Genomic DNA, 18,560 nt, shown 5'->3' on the forward strand with positions numbered 1-18,560 from the left:
GCCGATCAGCTGGAATGTTGCAGCATCTCCAGAGTCTTGTGATTTATATTCAGATGCTTGGCAACTGATTCATATTTATGACTGTCACAGTGTCCCAGGGTCATGTGAAGTAACCAAAACCTGCTGCAACCACCCAGCAGACGGGGGAATAAAAACCAAACACCCTCCACCCCCGTTGCCAATCCTCAACAGAAATGCTCACAACAATGAAAACCTCTCACAGGAGGAAGAGCGCGGCTGGGCGGGCAGGCAGATGTCTTGCTCGGCTGTGGCTTGGGGGGCACTTTTTTCAGTGCCATTGTAACTTCAAACAGTCACTAAGCGAACTGTTGTAAATCGAGGACTACCTGTACTTTATCACTTTTTTTCTTTTCTTTTTTTGGTCATCAAGTTTTTGACACTTTGCTAGGCGACTGGTGGTACTCGGATGTTGCCATATCCTAAAAGTGGTACAATGGGTGAAAAGGTTGAAAAGCTCTGTTCTAAACTATATATTAATAATAAGCCACAAAACCTGGTTGAATTACATAACTGAATATAACTTGATTTTTACTTTGTATTTTATATTTTAATTGCTGTGAGCTTGGGCACATAGTATCTTGATGTAAAGTAGGTAATAATTTAGTATAATGGTTAAGGTTTAAGATTAAGACTAGGTAAGGGAATACAGTTCAATTCCACTTTCAGTTATGGAAGCTCATTGGATGATTTGTAGTCAGTCCATGTATATCCTTAGCTCTGGCTGATATTATTTTTTAAAAAATGGCAGTGCTGTACATCACACAATATGCTATCCTCCTTTTGAACATTGATGTGTTGTCACAGTGCAGGTATAAAAGAAGCAGACAGTGTATCACTGCTTTCATTAGACTAAATGGTTTGACACCAACTCATCCATGAATATTTCTGAGTCTGTCATATCTCAAACTATATTATAGATTAATTGATGTGAAGATAAGATGGAAGAGTTATAAGTATCACCATGAGCTCCTGAAGAAAATGTTGGAAATACATCTAAAGAATAAAGATCAAATAACAACAGATGGGAAAGATGATCTTCAAAAAAATTGGAGGATATAGCTATATGTAGTATAGATACAGTATATCCATGTTTCAATATCATCACATTTTTCCTAAAAACTGGAAGTCTGTTGGATGCAGAAAGGTGGCCATTTCATTTCCTCATGTGCCTACCAAAGTGATGTTCCTGTCAAGCAGAGAGGTCAGAGTTCAATAGTCTGGGAAAGAACTGCGTCAAATAATTGAATGGCTCTGGGTGAAGGATCAAAACTCTAGATATGCACATATCCACATCTTTTCTTTCCTTCCTTCTTTCCTTCTTTCCTTCTTTCCTTCTTTCCTTCTTTCCTTCTTTCCTTCTTTCCTTCTTTCCTTCCTTCCTTCCTTCCTTCCTTCCTTCCTTCCTAGAACAGCAATCAGGATATTTTTTAGCAATGTAATGTGTCAAGCATGATTAACCAGATTCACATGTAAAGCATGTATAGCAATAGCTATATTATAGCTCAATTCTATTTAAAGGAATCTTTTCAGGTTGGCAGTTTTGCACATGAGTAAGACTAGATAAGGTTCAACAGGACATTCAGGGATGGGGGTGGGGGTTGCACTTTGCCTTATGCCCATGTAGGAGTTCCAGACTTAGTCCCCATTTGATTCCTCCTCCTGGCTTGGCCAATCTCTCTCCTATAACAAGTAACCTTTCATGAATGTACCTACAAAACTCCGGGAATTGTTTTTGCCATGGGGAAATTCACATTGTAAGATATATTAATCTTCAGTGAGGTTGTTCTTCAGTCTTGCTGTATTTAACCATAAGGAAAACTACCAAGTAGGTGGGAAATAAGCATATGGATGTATAGTTGTGATATTTTCATCTGTAATGTAATCTGTTTGGGAATATGTTGCAAATAATTATTTTCCATATACAGTGCAATGTACTATAATGCATAAGGTAAAGTAATTAAGTGTTTGCATTATAATTAATACTAGTAATATTTTACTAGCAATATGTTTTGGAATGATGTACAGTAGTGCCTCTCAATTCCTACATTGTGGTTGCCAAACCTGGGAATTCTGGTAGTTGCAGTACCAGCATAAATGGAAGGCACTTGGTTGGAGTAGATTGGTATGGCATAAAATGTTAAATGAAATACTGTATATACAGTAAATTCTACAATATTGTCTTAGCAGGTGGCAGCACCTGGGCTCAGAAGCTAAGTAGGGTCAAGTCTGGGTAGTACTTGGATAGGAGACCTCCACAGCATTCTAGATATATAAACTAGGCTGGGATATCAAAATCTCAATGGCAAACCATAGTCATACTGCTGCATGTTTGTGTCCATGAAATCACTAAGAACTGAGCTTGATATGAGGTTACCTTTGTTTTTGTCTGGTAAAATATTGTTTGTAAATTAAGTATGGAAGATAGTAGCAGTTGTAAAATTACTATTATATCCAAAGAATACAAAAACGTTTTTTAAGGAGAAGACAACAACAATGTAGCTAGATTTGGAGATAGTTGTGTGGAATCACAAAGTAGGTAGGCTTGGAAAATCAAATGAAGACTGTCTCTAGTTCACTTTGAAACCTGGCATCTTCATAAACATGACTATATTATCCTAGCAACAATGAGGGACATGGTTTCTCCTGTGATAGGAGAGGAAATTTAAAAAGAAAAATTATTTACTGTGCACTACTCTTCTTTCCTGGTATTTTTATTATATACTTCCCTGGTATTTTGACTTTTTGGGAGGAGGAGTGATTGAATTTATTGTGAAAGATTAAAAAAACACCATAGATACAATATCCAATGAAAAAATAAGAAATTAACACATAGGTGCCATATGCTTATACTAATAAATTAATTAATAAGTAATTTAGTCTGCAATAGCAAATAGCCAGAATCAGATACCAGGTGATTCCTGCATGAAAAGAAATTATAAATATTAAAAATAAACATTCTAAGAAATTATAAACACTATTATGTTACTGAAATAAGAGAATGCGAAGCAATTTTATTTAATTCTTTCTTCCAAGGTCTCTGATGAAAACCTCACTGGTCTTATCCCAGCAATAATAAGCTATGTCGTAATTGATGGTGGCATTTTCATTGATCCCATATTTGGAGATATGCTTGCTACCCCCAATAACTTTACACAGGTATGAAACTAACATATCTTCTTGAAAGCAATTTATATGTACATGTATGCAGGAAGGATAAAAAAACCTTTTCCTACCTGTTTCATTATAAGAATATGGGATGAAGGGAAAGGATCTTCATTTCACTCCAGTCACTTCAATGTAATGAAGAAAAGGATACAGCAAATAACAGATTCCCACATTCAGGCAATTGCAAATTCCCACAAATCCCAAATGCTTGAGGAAGAAGATGATGATGTTTATATTTTTATCTTACTGTTCCTCCTGAAATAATCCATGTGAAGTACAAACAGGAACAAAATAGATACTAAACAATGACAGTACATCAATTTAAATAAAAGTTTGATTATTATGCTATTCTCCAGTGGTTATTTGTCTGTAGAACACTGTCTCAACTGGGTGCTCTCCAGATGATGTAGAGGTCAAATGCCAGAAATCAGAGCAATTGCCATCTGCTGGAAAGAGCTCCAATGAGATGAAAGATTGATTTAGAGAGTCATAGATGAGACCTGTTTATTCGTATAATTTAATGGATTGAACACTTTTATTTTCTTTTTGCTGTCATTGAGATAATTTGTGATCTATCTATTTTAAAAATAGTTATTATAGCAACGCTGTGGTTAATTTACCTCACTATTTGAATTTTATGTTTTCTCCATCTGGATTCTTCTCTTTTTGATCCAACTAAATTACAAAATTCAGTAATTTTGCGAGAAAGTCAACAAAATCTCACCTAAACTTGGAGAAACTAGTTTGGTCAAAAAAGAGCTACATATGTCCTTAAATTGGTGGTGGTAATTTACAGAAATCATTTGGCCCTGTATTGGAAAGGAAATTACCTGATTATTTATATGGTTTATTTGAAAAATGGTGGTAGTGGGTGGTAATGAAATCTTAAAAGAATGTATGTACTAAGAAGTTAGTCAAAATTAGTTTCTTTCTATGCCAGTTCAAGTTAGATTTTTCTATCCATCTCTATCAAACTCTTTAGAGGTAAGATAAAGTTTGCAAATCCAGGACCCCTCTCCCAAAAAAAGGGAAAAAAGATATTTAGCCCAAATGTTACAGATTTGACCTCGATTGCCTCTGTCTTCCTTTTATTCAAAGGTCTATCAGGTCTTGAGGGAAACCTCTGTGAATTATACTCTTCTCCCCTTTATGCTTTAGTCCCAATCTAGGTCAGGTTGTATATAATAAAGCTTGCAACAGAAACAGCTACAATCCTAGAACCTGTTTAATGCAAGCCCTGGTTTGAAATGTTCACAAGATAAAAAAAGCCTGTGAGGGTTGCTACATTGAAAGAAGGCCCATGGGCTCGTGACATATTGGAAGACTCAGAAGGCCCTTGAAAACATTTGACTCGTTCATTTCAGACAGGCCACCCCTTAGTTTTGTCAAAATCTTCCTTTCCTACATCACTTTGGGATTCTGTACTAGATTTTGCTCATGGTTGTGTTCTATATTGAATACTTTTCTTTTTTACTAACTTTTTTTTTAGTTCAGAGTCAAAACTTTTTACTTGTATTACAAATTTTAAAATCATTGTTTGGGTTTTAATTATTCTTAATATTCTGAAATGTTCAGTGGGTCTCAGTTGTTTTATTCATTATTTTATTAATACTATTTTCTGTCAATCCAGGTTGTAGTTACAGTGAATGACATTCCAGCAAATTGTTCTGGCTCATGCACTTTTCAGTATCTCAGGGAAATGACCCCTTTAGTCAATAGCATTGACTATTCAACAGGTAATGCTTCTTCAAATGGATATACTAATATTATCATGAAGGTTTATAAGAATTTTTTTGGTTTCAGGGGGAAAGTGAAGAAGTAGCACAATGGATTTCTAACTTTTTCATGGAACTAATGACTGAATGATAAAGTCTGAACCTTGCTGGTCTTTAGGAAATTAATATATCCAGTCACTGGCCAAACCACTAGTTGAGAAACATGATTGAAGATGACCTCAATGAATGGGGACAAAAAACTTTTTCATGGGGCTCAACAAACTCACAAATCTTGGGTTTTTTGGGGGGAGCTTGCCTGTCCACTATGATTCTAAGCAAATGATGGCTCATTGAAGGCAGAAATATAAAAATATAAAACTATATAACATAATATGTAGCAATGTAAAACAATGTAAAATATAAAATAATATAGCAGAAGACTACTTCAGGGTCAATACAAATATTTAAGTTAGCAAAGTTTGATAAGAACCACAGCAGATTCATCAACTAAAGGCCGTCTTCAAAATGAAGGTCTTTACCAAACTGGAGGAGCTGGATGCAAGGAAGTGAAAAGGCTTTCCTGAAAAGGTGGTTATAGGGACTTGGGCTCAGCCATGAAATGACCCTGCCACTAGTTCTGGTTGTACAGACATCAGTAGATGTTAAGAACAAAGGAAGAGTCAAGAGAGCAGTTAAACTATGCCAGCCTGATTCTAGGCATTTGCAGAGAATACCTTAAATCTGTTACAAATAAAACAATAGAATCTTGTCACATCTCACTTATTAAAACATTTATTACTATGATAGCTTTGGTGGATTACAGTCCATTTAATCAGCTATGAAACTTTATGGCTACTAGTCCTATGCCAGAGACCAGAACTGAGTTAGGTCATTAATAACCTAACAACTTCCCTTGGATCTGCAAGTAACAATAAATACAGATACTATTTTGGATCAAGGAAATGACCTGCAAAACGACCTTTCTCCCAAGATGCTTTTGGAGAATAAGGTTATGACCAACCAAGGAAGACATTAAAACACTAAAACTAATACAAATATGCAAGATCAACTTAGAATCTGCAAGCGCAGTGGTTATAACATCTCAAACAGTTCATTGCCATGACGTACTACAGATTGTTTCATTGCATGCTTTTAATATTTTGCAACAATTCCTGAGGGAGAAATTTCCTGAGAGAGAAATAAGAACACTCATCCCAGTTAAAGACTTTGTTCATGTAAAACAGGTATGGTAGAAATATCAGCCTATGGCTTTTCTCTCTTCTTTCAGAGACTGTAATTCTGACGTCTATAGTTCAGGTGCTCATGATTTTTTCTTGTAAGCCATTTGTTTGGAGATGAAAACTCCAAAATTATATGACAACTAGCAAACTTTTGTGAGGCAGCTTGTTAAGTATAGGAGGATATTACTGGAACCCTGGTGACACAGAGGTTCAATGCAGTATTGCTGGCTAACTCTCCCCAGCCTGGAGTTCAATCCTGACTGGCTTACGGTTGACTCAACCTTCTATCCTTCTGAGGTCTGTAAAATGAGAGTCCAGATTGTTGGGGGCAATAGGCTGACTCTGTAAACCACTCAGAGAGGGCTGTAAAGCACTATGGGACTGTATATAAACTTAAGCACTATCGCTATATTACTGTATTGTATTTTATGTTAATTTTAATGTAACGTAATATCTATATGTATTATATTGGCATAACTTGAAGGAATATGCAATAAATTACCGTAATATGTTATTTTCTTTGAATTTTCAGATGATACTGAACACATAATAGTTCACATTACAGGATCTGGCTTCACTGCAGACCATCAATCATTGCTCATAGAAGCAAACAACCTAACTTGCAAAATCCTAAGTTCAAACCATACTAATGTCTTTTGTCAGATGAATGTATTACCAGTTGGATTGTATAAAGTGACATTATTGGTAAGATCCTTTGGATTTGCAGTCAATGCCAGTGGAGAAAATAGTATCTTCCTGAAGATTACACCTAGATTGACTTCTGTTCAACCTTTAACAGCTTCGGAGATAGGTATGTCTGAATCATACTTATTTTCGATAAGCACATTTACATATATATATATATGTATGCCGGTGTGAGTTGAAAGATGAGCAAATGCATTGAAATGCTAGGACTCTTTGTTTGCTATTCTTTCTAGGAAATTACAGTTGTGGTTCTCAGATATATATAAGACTGTGAAAGAAAAACAAGATAAATCTCTTTGTGTTTGTAACATATTTGTTTTGTGCTCTTTTTATGGTTGTGGATTATATTTGTTTGTACATACTATAGTTTTTTAATTATTTCCTTCCTTCCTTGTACATTTTCAGGAGGACTTACAGTGATTCTATCAGGTTCAGGCTTAGATGGGATAAACACAGTACTCTTTAGTTCTCAATCTTGTCCTATCAATTTCAATGCCAGCAATGCAGTGAAAATGGAATGCAGGCTTCCTCCCAGGGTAAATAACACCTTCAATTATATTGCAAGGCAATAACCATTCAGACTCATTTGTGGTGATTTGATGAATATAAAATCATGTGGGTGTGAGAGAGAGAAAATGTGTGTTTTGTTTATCTTTTTGGAATTATTATTTTTCCTTATGAGAATATAAAATTAGTTACATGTAGGTTTACTTGAATTGTTTATTTGTCTATATGTGTTCTTGTTCATTGTTGCACATGGTGCTGTAATTAGAGATAAAAAAAAATAAAGGGTATAATGGCACAGCTAATACCTGCCTCATTATAAATAAAATTGCCTGATATAACTCATTGATCAGTAACCTGAAAAAAATTAGGATATGTTTAATTAATTGTAATTGGAACAGACAAGGCTGCATAGAGTTCCCTTCATGTTATATTGAATATTATTCTACAAAGGTGCAGTATAGAATACAAACTGCTAATGTCGGGATACAAACATTGTGAGAATTGAATATGTGAAGTTGTCAATTTCAGCATGTTGTCACATATTTCCTTCAGTACTATTTTAATTAGTCCATGGCTGTAATAAAATTTCCACTCTTATTTGGAAGCTCCAAATTCTCTCTTATGCAGTTATAGACAAGCATACAGACTAACTGAACTTCCACTGAGGGCTTTATAATGTTCCAAAACCTGTTCTGGACCTCTGTAATCTCATGCTATGAGTGTTGAGCAGCAGTGTTGAGCTGATTTATTTCTAATTTAGTTGTCATTTATTTATTCAATCAATTTATATATCTCCCCATCTCAACAATGACTCTGGGTGGCAGAACAGAATAAAAAAAAATAACACAAATATTTATACAAAAATTAGATTATACAGCAGCTGAGAAAACAAATTCTCACCCACATAGCCAAAAAATACAGATCCTTCATGCATCTGGAGCATGGCCCAACCACAGGAGCAGGTCTTTAGGCCTTATGAAAGGCCAACAAGGATGCGTCAATCTGATCTTTGGAGGAAGCATAATGGTGGGCACTGTGATAGAAAAGGCTTATATTCTGGGCCTTGCTGCACTGAATACATTAGCCAATAGCATAACTTTCCCATCTTGCCAGACCAGAATGGTTAAATAGAAACAACTGGGAAGAGATGGTCCCATGAGTAATGAGGCTCCAAGGCATGCAAGGCTTTAAAAGTACCAACTAGAACCTTGAATTGAACCTAAAAGCACACTGGCAACCAGCACAGCTCATAAAGTAGTGGCTTTATATGCATCAAATAATCAACTACCCATGCTGCTGCATTCTACACCAGCTGAAAATTTCCAAATGTTCTTCAAGGGAAGTTCCATGTTGAATGCATTGTAGTATTCCAGATGACAGTTCAGAAGGGCATGAGTGACTGTGAGCAGAGGCCCGACTTCAAGGTCAATTCGATCAGATGGGCAACCCTACAAATTTAATAAATCAATGAATAAACAAATGGATTTGTTTATTCAGAAGTATGCAAAGGCCCTCTGAGCCATGGTTGCTACCTGCTCTTCACACTGGATTTACAAGTCCAGGAGGACTTCCAGATTGAGTACTAGGTCTGTCTGAATGGATGGGAGGAGCCAATGATAGGATGCTATTCTTTGAACACTCCCAGGGCATAAGCAGAGCCCTTTGAACCCCAAAGGAACTATTGGTGAAAGAGCAGGCCCCAAGTCTTTCCCAGACTGCAGCAATTGAAAGGAGATGGAAGAAAGAGAAGAGATGACTCCCTGAGCTACTTCTTCCCCATCACTGCAGCAGACTTAATCCTTGGGAGAACAGAACAGAGGAAGCCATCAGGGCTCCTTTTATGTGGTCTAGTCCAGTCTCTTGTTTTCCAAATAATGAAAAGTAGAAATGGAAGATGGCGGGGGAGGTTAGTTGGGGGTAGCAGTGGAGAACAAGATGGTACAGCAGCACTAGTGGCTTCTCACTCCCTCTCTGGCCCAGCTTCTATTCCTTGAAGGCACAGAGCAAGGAATAGGAAAAAGGGAGCCCAGCATCCCCTCTGCCAGTGTCCTCCAAGCTAGCACCTGGGCTGCCTTCAATGGTGTTAACCTTGGCAACTTTAAGACTGGTGGGCATTATCTCCAAGAATTCCCTAGCCAGCCAAATGTAAAGTCTTAAAGGTTGCCAAGGTTGGACACCCCTGCTTTGGTGTTTGCATGTACCTAATCTTTCCTATTAGGCAGGTGGTAGTAAGACCTGACTCACTATTGTTTTTTATGCCCTGAAAGAAGGAGAGCTAAGGTTGGCCACAAACTGTTTTTGAGAGTAGAATGTTGGCAATGTCAGAGTGCCTTGGATAGCAGCTCTAAGAAGCAGAAACAGGTGGAAGATTGATTTCAAAATCTTAGAATAAGATCTAGAAGATTTTTTTTTAATTCTGGGCTTTCACCACATAATCTTGGTGCTCAGTTTACTTTATGGACAACAGACATGTTATCAATCTTTTGTCATTCTTTTTTCCCCTAGAGAGGAGGAGAGGCTACTGTTCATCTAACCGTAATCAATGAACATGAATCCACTGTCTTTGCCAATGCTTTTACATATGACTCTTCTCTAAATCCGTGCATTGTGTCAATGAACAGAAATAAAAGTGGCATAACAGGTAAAAGGGAAAGAAAAGTTTTTTGTTCTTTCCTTCTATTCTTATTTGATTTTTCCAATATTTATATCTTTCAGTGTATCATTTGAAAGTGTTTTGCATATTTAGGCAATAAAGTAGTTAAAATGTAGTGCTTCAGAATAAAAAAAAATCACAACTATTCTATTCACTAGGTATCATGTTGGGTGGGCAGGATACCCATAAGGATTCTCTCATTAATATCTCAAATGCACCCTTTTCAGCATTTTCCTTTCAACTAAACCTAGGCAAAAAAAATTCTGCTTGCTTAGTACATTCCCAGCTGTTAGTCATGTTTCCAATTGGCAGATTTGCTTAGGCACATCATTGAATGAAAAAGGTTGAGAGATCCAGGAGGCTATCTAATATCCAATTATACCTGTCAAGACTGCAAGTGCAAACAGGAGTGATGACTGTCAATGTAAAGAAAATCCCGTATTATCCTTGAATACTTTCCGAGTGCAATGTATAACTTGCATATTGGTAGAATGAAAGAATTGAGACATAACAGCCACTGAGATTTGTTGCAGGATTTTTTATCAAGAGCACTTGCATTTGACTGCCAGGTGTTGAGGCTAAATTGTCAGATAGTTTTTGCTTCAATGTCCTTCTTATCACCTTCCCCTTGTCTTACAGAACTGCATTTTTGGAGATAATAAGCAGAACCAAATGGGTTTCTCTGAAGACAGTTTTATTTCAGGCAAAGTTTTAAAACATGAACATATTGTCAACCTTTCAATGTGGAAATAAAACAAGATATGGACATCTGGGTTTGTGTCACTAGCTATAACAAAAAAGTATTGTCTACTTTTTTTTCTTCATTGCAGGAGGTCAGCTGCTTGCGATAGGTATTTCTTCATTTTCCAATTATACTCCATTTGATGTGAAGGTCAAAATTGGGGACACTGCAGTTCAAATTCAAACAGTAGCAGATCATGGAATCAGTTTATTGCTGCCTTCTCTTGCAGAAGGATTGCACAGACTTTCAATATTCCTTCATCATCTTCCACTCAACACGAGTGGGTAAGAGGCTCTGATTTTTCATGGATAAAATTTGCACCATAATAGAATTTTAAAAGAAATAATGAGATAAGCAAGAATGGAACCAGATGCCTATCTGTCAGCATGTGTTGACAAGATGGATCTGTGATTATCTTGGGCAACACCAAAAGTTCTATAAATAACGTTCTCTTGATTAGATTATTATGAAATGTTCAATATTGTATTTGCAGTTTCATTTATTTGCCCTTCTGAAAACTGCACACAGTAGGATGTTGCTCTCCTTTTAAAAAAAATGGAGAAGTAAATGTATCCCTATGCCATCCATATGGTAAACTTGTAAGATTCGTTTTTCTCATCATGCACATGTATACATCCGAATTAGACTGTGTTGTTTCTCTGTGTCATATAATATATGTGGATATATGCATAATTCTGTATTTATTTATTTATTTATTTTTGTCATATTTATGTAGTGTATATTGGAGGTATATGGGAGCTGTATGCCAAAAAAAATCATTTTGATGTATGCTGATTAGTGTACATTCAAAATGACAATAAAGTTATTCTATTCTATTCTATTCTATTCTATTCTATTCTATTCTATTCTATTCTATTCTATTCTATTCTATTCTTTGAAAACAGTGCACCTAAGATCTTCTGGTAGGCTAGCTTGAGAAGCTGGAAGGAAAATAGATTTCTTCCAGTCAGCTGGGGATCACATGCAATTGAGCAGAGGGGTAGGTAGGACTTTTGGTGTATGTTCAAGAATATACGCATTCTGTACCTACAGCATCATGACCAAACCCAAAACTGAATGTCTTGCAAATTACATCTGCCATTTCCATTGAGGCAAGTGACATTTGAGTTAATTAAGGATGGAATTAAAACTCTTTGCAGTTGGTGGAAAAAACAAAAAACAAAACCATGTTCACTTGACAGTAAAATTTTTATTTATTTTCCAGACTGGAGCCATTAATCCAGTATGTTACAGAGATCTTCAGAATAGAACCATGTTGTGGCTCCTTCCTAGGTAAATAAAATCATTGCTTTGTACGTATTTAAGAAAAGACTTGGAATGACTGAGAAGAGACTCTGGAAAATATGAATACATGTTGAGCAGATCACATTTAATGGATGATGCCTGCAGTCTATTTTATGAGAGAGATCAAATGGTCCAATACTTACATTTGTATCCAGTCTGTTTTTTCCAATCCCTCCAACTACCTAAGGGATGAATAGAATATATCACCTTTGCACTGAAAAATCTTAAGCCAGACCATTTGGTTCCTATTTTGTAATTAATTTTTTAGAATATGGTTTCCTATCCTCAACTCCCATTTTCCAGTTTTGCTTCCAATTTTTCCTCTTTCCCACCCTTTCTGACATTACCATTAGTGAGTTCATGGGGACTAATTATTTTAGCAAAACTAATAGGAATGGAGGATGGAATTAAATCTTATGTCCAGAAAACAAAATAGTTTTTCTGGCTTTCCCTAAAGAGTAAATGGCTTCCATCTCTCTTAGGTGCAAGGAAAGCAAAGAGATGCATCCTACACCTAATGTCAGGATAGAGGAAAGAAATACTTTCCAAGGCTGTGTAATTTCTACCCTTAACCTTTTCCACTCAGAGCAGTAATGCATAGGCTGGGCCTAGTAGCTTATTTGGTATAAGTGCTGATTCCCCCCCCCCTCAGTTGGTTGTGGGCAAATTGTCTATGGGTTATTAGGGAGAATTTGGGTTACCCAGCAAATAAATAAGGCACCAAAGGGTGAAGGACCTGAGACCCAATCTATTTCACATTACCATATAATTAGTGAAATTGGTTGAACTTGATTTTATTCTTTATAGCAATAGCACTTAGATTTATATACCGCTTCACAGTGCTTTACAGCCCTCTCTAAGCAGTTTACAGAGTCAGCATAATTGCCCCCAACAATCTGGGTCTTCATTTTACTGACCTCAGAAGGATGGAAGCCTGAGTCAGCCTTGAGCCATTCAGGATTGAACCCCTGGCAGTGGGCAGAGTCAGACTGCAATACTGCATTCTAATCACTGCACCACCACTGCTCTTTATATTAAGGTTTTGTTTATAACTTATTTATATCAGTGTATTGTAGTAAATTGACAAAGTCTCAGAACAATAAACCACAAATATAGAATTTAAAATACAGAAACACCAATAAAACAAATAAAGAATTTTAAATACTGGAAAAAACAAAACCCTGAAACAATTAACATCCCAAGCTTCTGTGTTGCCTTATTGGACATCCTATTCTGTATTAAATATTAATACAATAGAAATATAATTTTTCAAATTATATTAATTTTGAAAAAAGTTAATATTCACTAACATTTTTATCTGTTTCCTAGGTGGAACATTGCTCACCATTTCTGGAATAGGTTTTAGCTACAGCCCAGCCTTGGTCTTAGTCCTGATTGATTTTCAACCCTGTACTATAATCAGTCTAACTGAAGATAAAATTCTATGTCGGACTCCACCACCCACTCAGCCATCTAATACCATTCTCAAAACTCTTTTGGCAGATATAGAGGTGTACATAGGCAACCGGTCATTGGTAGACCCATTTCAAATGAAAATCTTCAAGAATTACACTTTTCTTTACAACATGTCTTTAACTCCAAATATCATGAACATTGAAATAGAATTATTGAACAATAGTCTGCGCCTAGGCATAAAAGGAGTCAATGTAACAAATTCAGTGGCTATCCTGGCACAGGCGGAATGTCAACTTGAGGTACAGAAGATCAACCACTCTATAACTTGGTCTCAATGTTCCTTACCTCTAAGTGTTCTAGAACCAGGGCACTATGTTATGAGTGTTCTCCAGAAGCAAATGGGCTTTGCCAACATACCAGCTGAGATGCAGCATTTTACAGTATACCCACAGATAAAGACTATCTTTCCATCTCGTGGCTCAGTGTGTGGTGGGCAGCTTCTCACAATATCTGGCCATTTTCTCAAATCTTGGACAAATTCTACTTGGGTAAATCTGACAGGCAACTTGTCTTGTGAGGTCCAGAGCTCAAGTGAAGACAGTATAATCTGTGCACTTTTTTCAAGTGATCCTCTTTTGGATGATCAGCAGTTTCCTGATGTACACCAAGCTCTTAATATCACAGTGAAAGTCAATGGAATGTATGGCCGTTGCCTAGGCGACTGCTCGTTCCATCTTCTTGCAAACAACACTCTTATTATTGATGCTGTCACTGTGAGGTTTGCTGGGATCTTCATTTACTTGTTAATCAGAATTCAGAAATTAGTTTGGTCAGTGGATGAAATCCTTATAGAGGTAGATGGACATCTCCCTTGCAATATAACTTCTTTGAACAAAACCAGTATTGAATGTCAGATGCACAGCCTTGATGCAAAAGAACATAGCATTTCAATATTGAGCAGAGGCTGGGGTGCAGCCTGCTTGAGACAGAAAGACTCCAATATTTTCAGAGTTACTCCTGAGGTGCTCCATCTTTATCCCCAGAATTTCAGTGTCAATGGCAGAGGCCTCCTCACCTTAGAAGGTGCAGCACTTCAAGGCAGGAGCAGCACTACAGTTCTCATAGGAAATCAGAAGTGTCTCCTCACCAAAGTCACATATTGGGCCCTTAAGTGCCTTGTGCCTTCAGGCAAAGGGACTGCAATTGTGGGACTCGACATAGACAATATGTCATATCCTGCTGGGGAAATAAGCTACAGTGAAGAATTCACCCCAGTTTTCCTCTCCCTTCTGCCTTCCACAGGCCAGTTTCTGACAATAATGGTTTCAAAAGTTAGGCAAACGGAAGACATGTATGTTTTTGTTGGAGGCTCTTCCTGCACCAATGTTACTAGCAATGGTACCAGTTTGCAATGTGTGCTTCCTCAGCTTCCCACTGGAAAACATAATGTGACCGGTGGAATTGTGCAGAGAGGTTGGGCTTCCTCAAGTTTGGTATTCACTTCAGTCCTGACAGTTATCACAATGGAAAACAGCCATGGTAAGTATGTGGATGCTTCTGGGGAGCAGAAGTCTGTAATCTCATTGAATTGATCTGAGAAGCAGACCTGGGGAGCTATAGCAGCAAACTTAAAATTTCAGAATTATATTGGACTGGAGTCTTGTTGTTTTTGTGAAATAACTTGCTATTTCTTCTAGATTAGAATTTTTCCTCAAAGTGATAAACATATGGTTTTTCTTGCTAGTCATAGATTGTTTTCTTTTATCACATACATCATGCTTATATTTTATAATAATAATAATAATAATAATAATAATAATAATAATAATAATAATAATAATAATAATAATAATAATAATAATAATAATAATAAAGTTGGAAGGGACCTTGGAGGTCATCGAATCCAACCCCCTGCTCAGGCAGGAAACCCTACACCATTTCAGACAAATGGCTGTCCAGTCTCTTCTTAAAAACTTCCAGTGTTGGAGCATTCACCGCTTATGGAGGCAGGCTGTTCCATTGGTTAATTGTTCTAACTGTCAGGAAGTTTCTCCTTAGTTCTAAGTTGCTTCTCTCCTTGATCAGTTTCCATCCGTTGCTTCTCGTCCTGCCTTCAGGCGCCTTGGAGAATAGCTTGACTCCCTCTTCTTTGTGGCAGCCCCTGAGATATTGGAACACTGCTATCATGTCCCCCCTCGTCCTTCTCTTCGTNCATCGTGGTGACCAAAACTGGATGCAGTATTTCAAGTGTGGCCTTACTAAGGCATTGTAAAGTGGTATTAATACTTCACGTGATCTTGATTCTATCCCTCTGTTAATGCAGCCCAGCACTGTGTTGGCTTTTTTGGCAGCTGCAGCACACTGCTGGCTCATATTTAAGTGATTGTCCACTAGGACTCCGAGATCCTCTCACAATTACTACTATTGAGCAAGGTACCCCCTATACTATACCTGTACATTTGGTTTTTCTTGCCTAAATGTAGAACCTTATGACAATCTGTTATCCTGCCACAAAACATAACAACCTTTTTTGTTTGATGTTCAGAAAACACTTGTGATATCACATTTTTTAATAGCAGAAATGCTTCACCACCTTAGTTCCAAAATCCCATTAGTAGCTTTGAGACAAAGTCCAAGTATCATAGCTGACTTTTACCACCTTATATTGACTTTCTTTAGTCATTCTACGTTTGGAGACATACTTCATGAAAATAGATGGCCAGCAAGACCATGTGTTAATTGTCAAATGAAGGGTATTACAAGGTGTTAAGTAGATCACATTAAAAGATAGTAGTGGGAATCTAACAGGTTATTAATAATCACCTTGTATGCTAGAGTTTAAATTTGTTGCTATCCATCTTAGAATTTATGTGTTGTGTTGTCTGGAGTGATAAAACAGGGATGGGTAATCAGAGACTCTCAGAACACTATAAGCTCCTCTACTTTTTTTTGCTCCCAAAACCTCTCAAAATCCTACTTCTACAGAATGATTTTTGATAGCCTACTTAATTTGTATACAAATTAAAATTGAAAGTAGACATGCTAAGCCTCTCGTTTGAGTGAGTTTTGGAAAGGCTCAAAAACATTTCCAAAAGCAACCCCTACCAAGAAAATAGATTTTCTCCTGCTCCATTCCAAGACCACAATAAAAGAAAATAAATAGAAAAGAACAAATGAAAATTGCTTGTAAGGTTTTACTTTTCATGCTTATATGCCGTCTTATTTGTATATTATATTACTTTCCTTAAAGATTCATGAAAGAACCAAGGAGACTCATTGTCTTTATTTATTATTGACTGTCTTCCAGAACATAGTATTGCATTTCTAAAGTGTTATGGGAAGCTGCGGATGACAAATTTCAGCAATAGCAAATTGTGAAATGCTTTGCACATTATTTCTTTTTCAAGGCAATCTTGATGGAGGAGAACTATATATACATGGAAATGGATTTTCTCCAGGAAATACCTCAGTTTCCATTTGTGGTTCTCCTTGTGAAATGCTGAATGTGACCACCACAACTGATCTGAGCTGCTTAACCGGGCCCTTGAACGGTCAGTGGAATGACTGAGATGTGTTAATTGATAGAGAAAGAAAATATGTTGACTGCGCTGCCAACTGCTTCTAACTGCTATGGGTACAAAAGATTAGTGTGAATCTCTTGCTGCCATTTTAAATATAATAAAAGAAACTGGTAAGAAATTAGGGATTGTCCTTCAATATGAACCTGAAAGAATGTGGCACATATCCATGAAAAATCTTATAGGGGATAATTTAGAATAAACTGATCTTGATTTCTATTACATCACATGCTCATATATTGACTCTTAAGCCTGTTTCATCCTCTTTCTGTGCAATTTGTTTCTTGGAAAGAAAACCCTAACATGCAAATGTTTTTAATGGTTTTTAAAAGAGTTCACACGTTTTTTTAAAAGTGCATGAGGAAGTCAGAACTTCTCTTCTCTTCTCTTCTCTTCTCTTCTCTTCTCTTCTCTTCTCTTCTCTTCTCTTCTCTTCTCTTCTCTTCTCTTCTCTTCTCTTCTCTTCTCTTCTCTTCTCTTCTCTTCTCTTCTCTTCTCTGTAAAATCTAGAAAATGTGACACTGAACACACTGGATGAAAAATGTCCTAGAACTTGCCATGAGTTGTTACTCTTTTCTGTTCTGCCAAAATTATGATAAGGCAACTACCTATCTTTCTAAAGCAACCATAATCTGTCTTTACAAATATCTTCTTCCTGAAAAGTTAAAATCAGCAGCCAAAGTTGTAGAATTGTAGGTTTATTGTACATCGGTATGTTTCTTTATCATTATATGTAAAGTTGCTTTGTTATTTTTCTGTTGACAAGTCAGAGTAATAAATGTACTCTGATGAGAGAAACAAACTAGAGTAACTGATTCTCATACAATCTAAAGAAACCAGGGAGACCTCCATTGGCTAGAGAGAGAGAGAGACATTAGGCATAATCAATTAGCTGACTATATTTGTTCCTAAAAAAAGAAACAGAAGGGGAGAGAATATTTCAAGTGCTAGTAGGAAATAATTTATTGTACAGAAGGCTGCTGTCTTTTAGAAACTTATTTTATAAAGGGTGCTACAAAACCAGTTTAACCTTGTAAAAACATCCACATCTAAAATGAGATAAGGTAAGGTCAACATTCAGCACAATTTGTTTTAATAATAAACAATAAATTAATATTTTATAAGTTTATTTTATCTCTAATTTACTGAAATAATAAACATGTCAAATAATCTGGAGTTAATAATAAGAACAATCTTCACTTTCAGGGGAAAAAAAGGTAAGTTAGTGTAAATTTAAGTTTTCAAAATATTTCCTTTGCTGTCTTTGCTTATCAGCTTTTCCTTTATTGGTTTACATTCTCTTATAAAACAAGTGAACTCACAATTTTTTAATATATTTCTGAATTACTGTTCTCTGCCAACATTCCCACAATGTTTTGATATTTTACATATCTTTTTTGTGGTAAATAATTTAGGAAACATCCATTTTAAACTATACAAAAATAAATTTTCTAAGCATCAGAGTAAAATGAGTTCAGCTAAGTTATGAAATATACAAAAAACATTGCATTG

At 36.4% G+C, this 18,560-nt stretch overlaps 1 protein-coding gene across 1 annotated transcript in view; it reads left to right on the forward strand.

The window, feature by feature from the left end:
• Positions 1-18,560, forward strand: part of PKHD1 (PKHD1 ciliary IPT domain containing fibrocystin/polyductin) — a 189,932-nt gene that overhangs the window by 41,460 nt on the left and 129,912 nt on the right. The window contains exons 24-32 of the mRNA XM_029283700.1: positions 3,055-3,177; positions 4,817-4,922; positions 6,675-6,953; positions 7,253-7,383; positions 9,860-9,995; positions 10,838-11,033; positions 11,975-12,042; positions 13,384-15,009; positions 16,878-17,021. Of these exons, the coding sequence (XP_029139533.1) occupies positions 3,055-3,177; positions 4,817-4,922; positions 6,675-6,953; positions 7,253-7,383; positions 9,860-9,995; positions 10,838-11,033; positions 11,975-12,042; positions 13,384-15,009; positions 16,878-17,021 (2,809 nt within the window). The remainder of the gene's footprint in view (positions 1-3,054; positions 3,178-4,816; positions 4,923-6,674; positions 6,954-7,252; positions 7,384-9,859; positions 9,996-10,837; positions 11,034-11,974; positions 12,043-13,383; positions 15,010-16,877; positions 17,022-18,560) is intronic.

This window comes from Protobothrops mucrosquamatus, unplaced genomic scaffold (genome assembly GCF_001527695.2).
Source record: "Protobothrops mucrosquamatus isolate PMUCROS unplaced genomic scaffold, P.Mucros_1.0 scaffold192, whole genome shotgun sequence".
In the NCBI taxonomy this organism is placed as follows: Eukaryota; Metazoa; Chordata; class Lepidosauria; order Squamata; family Viperidae; genus Protobothrops; species Protobothrops mucrosquamatus.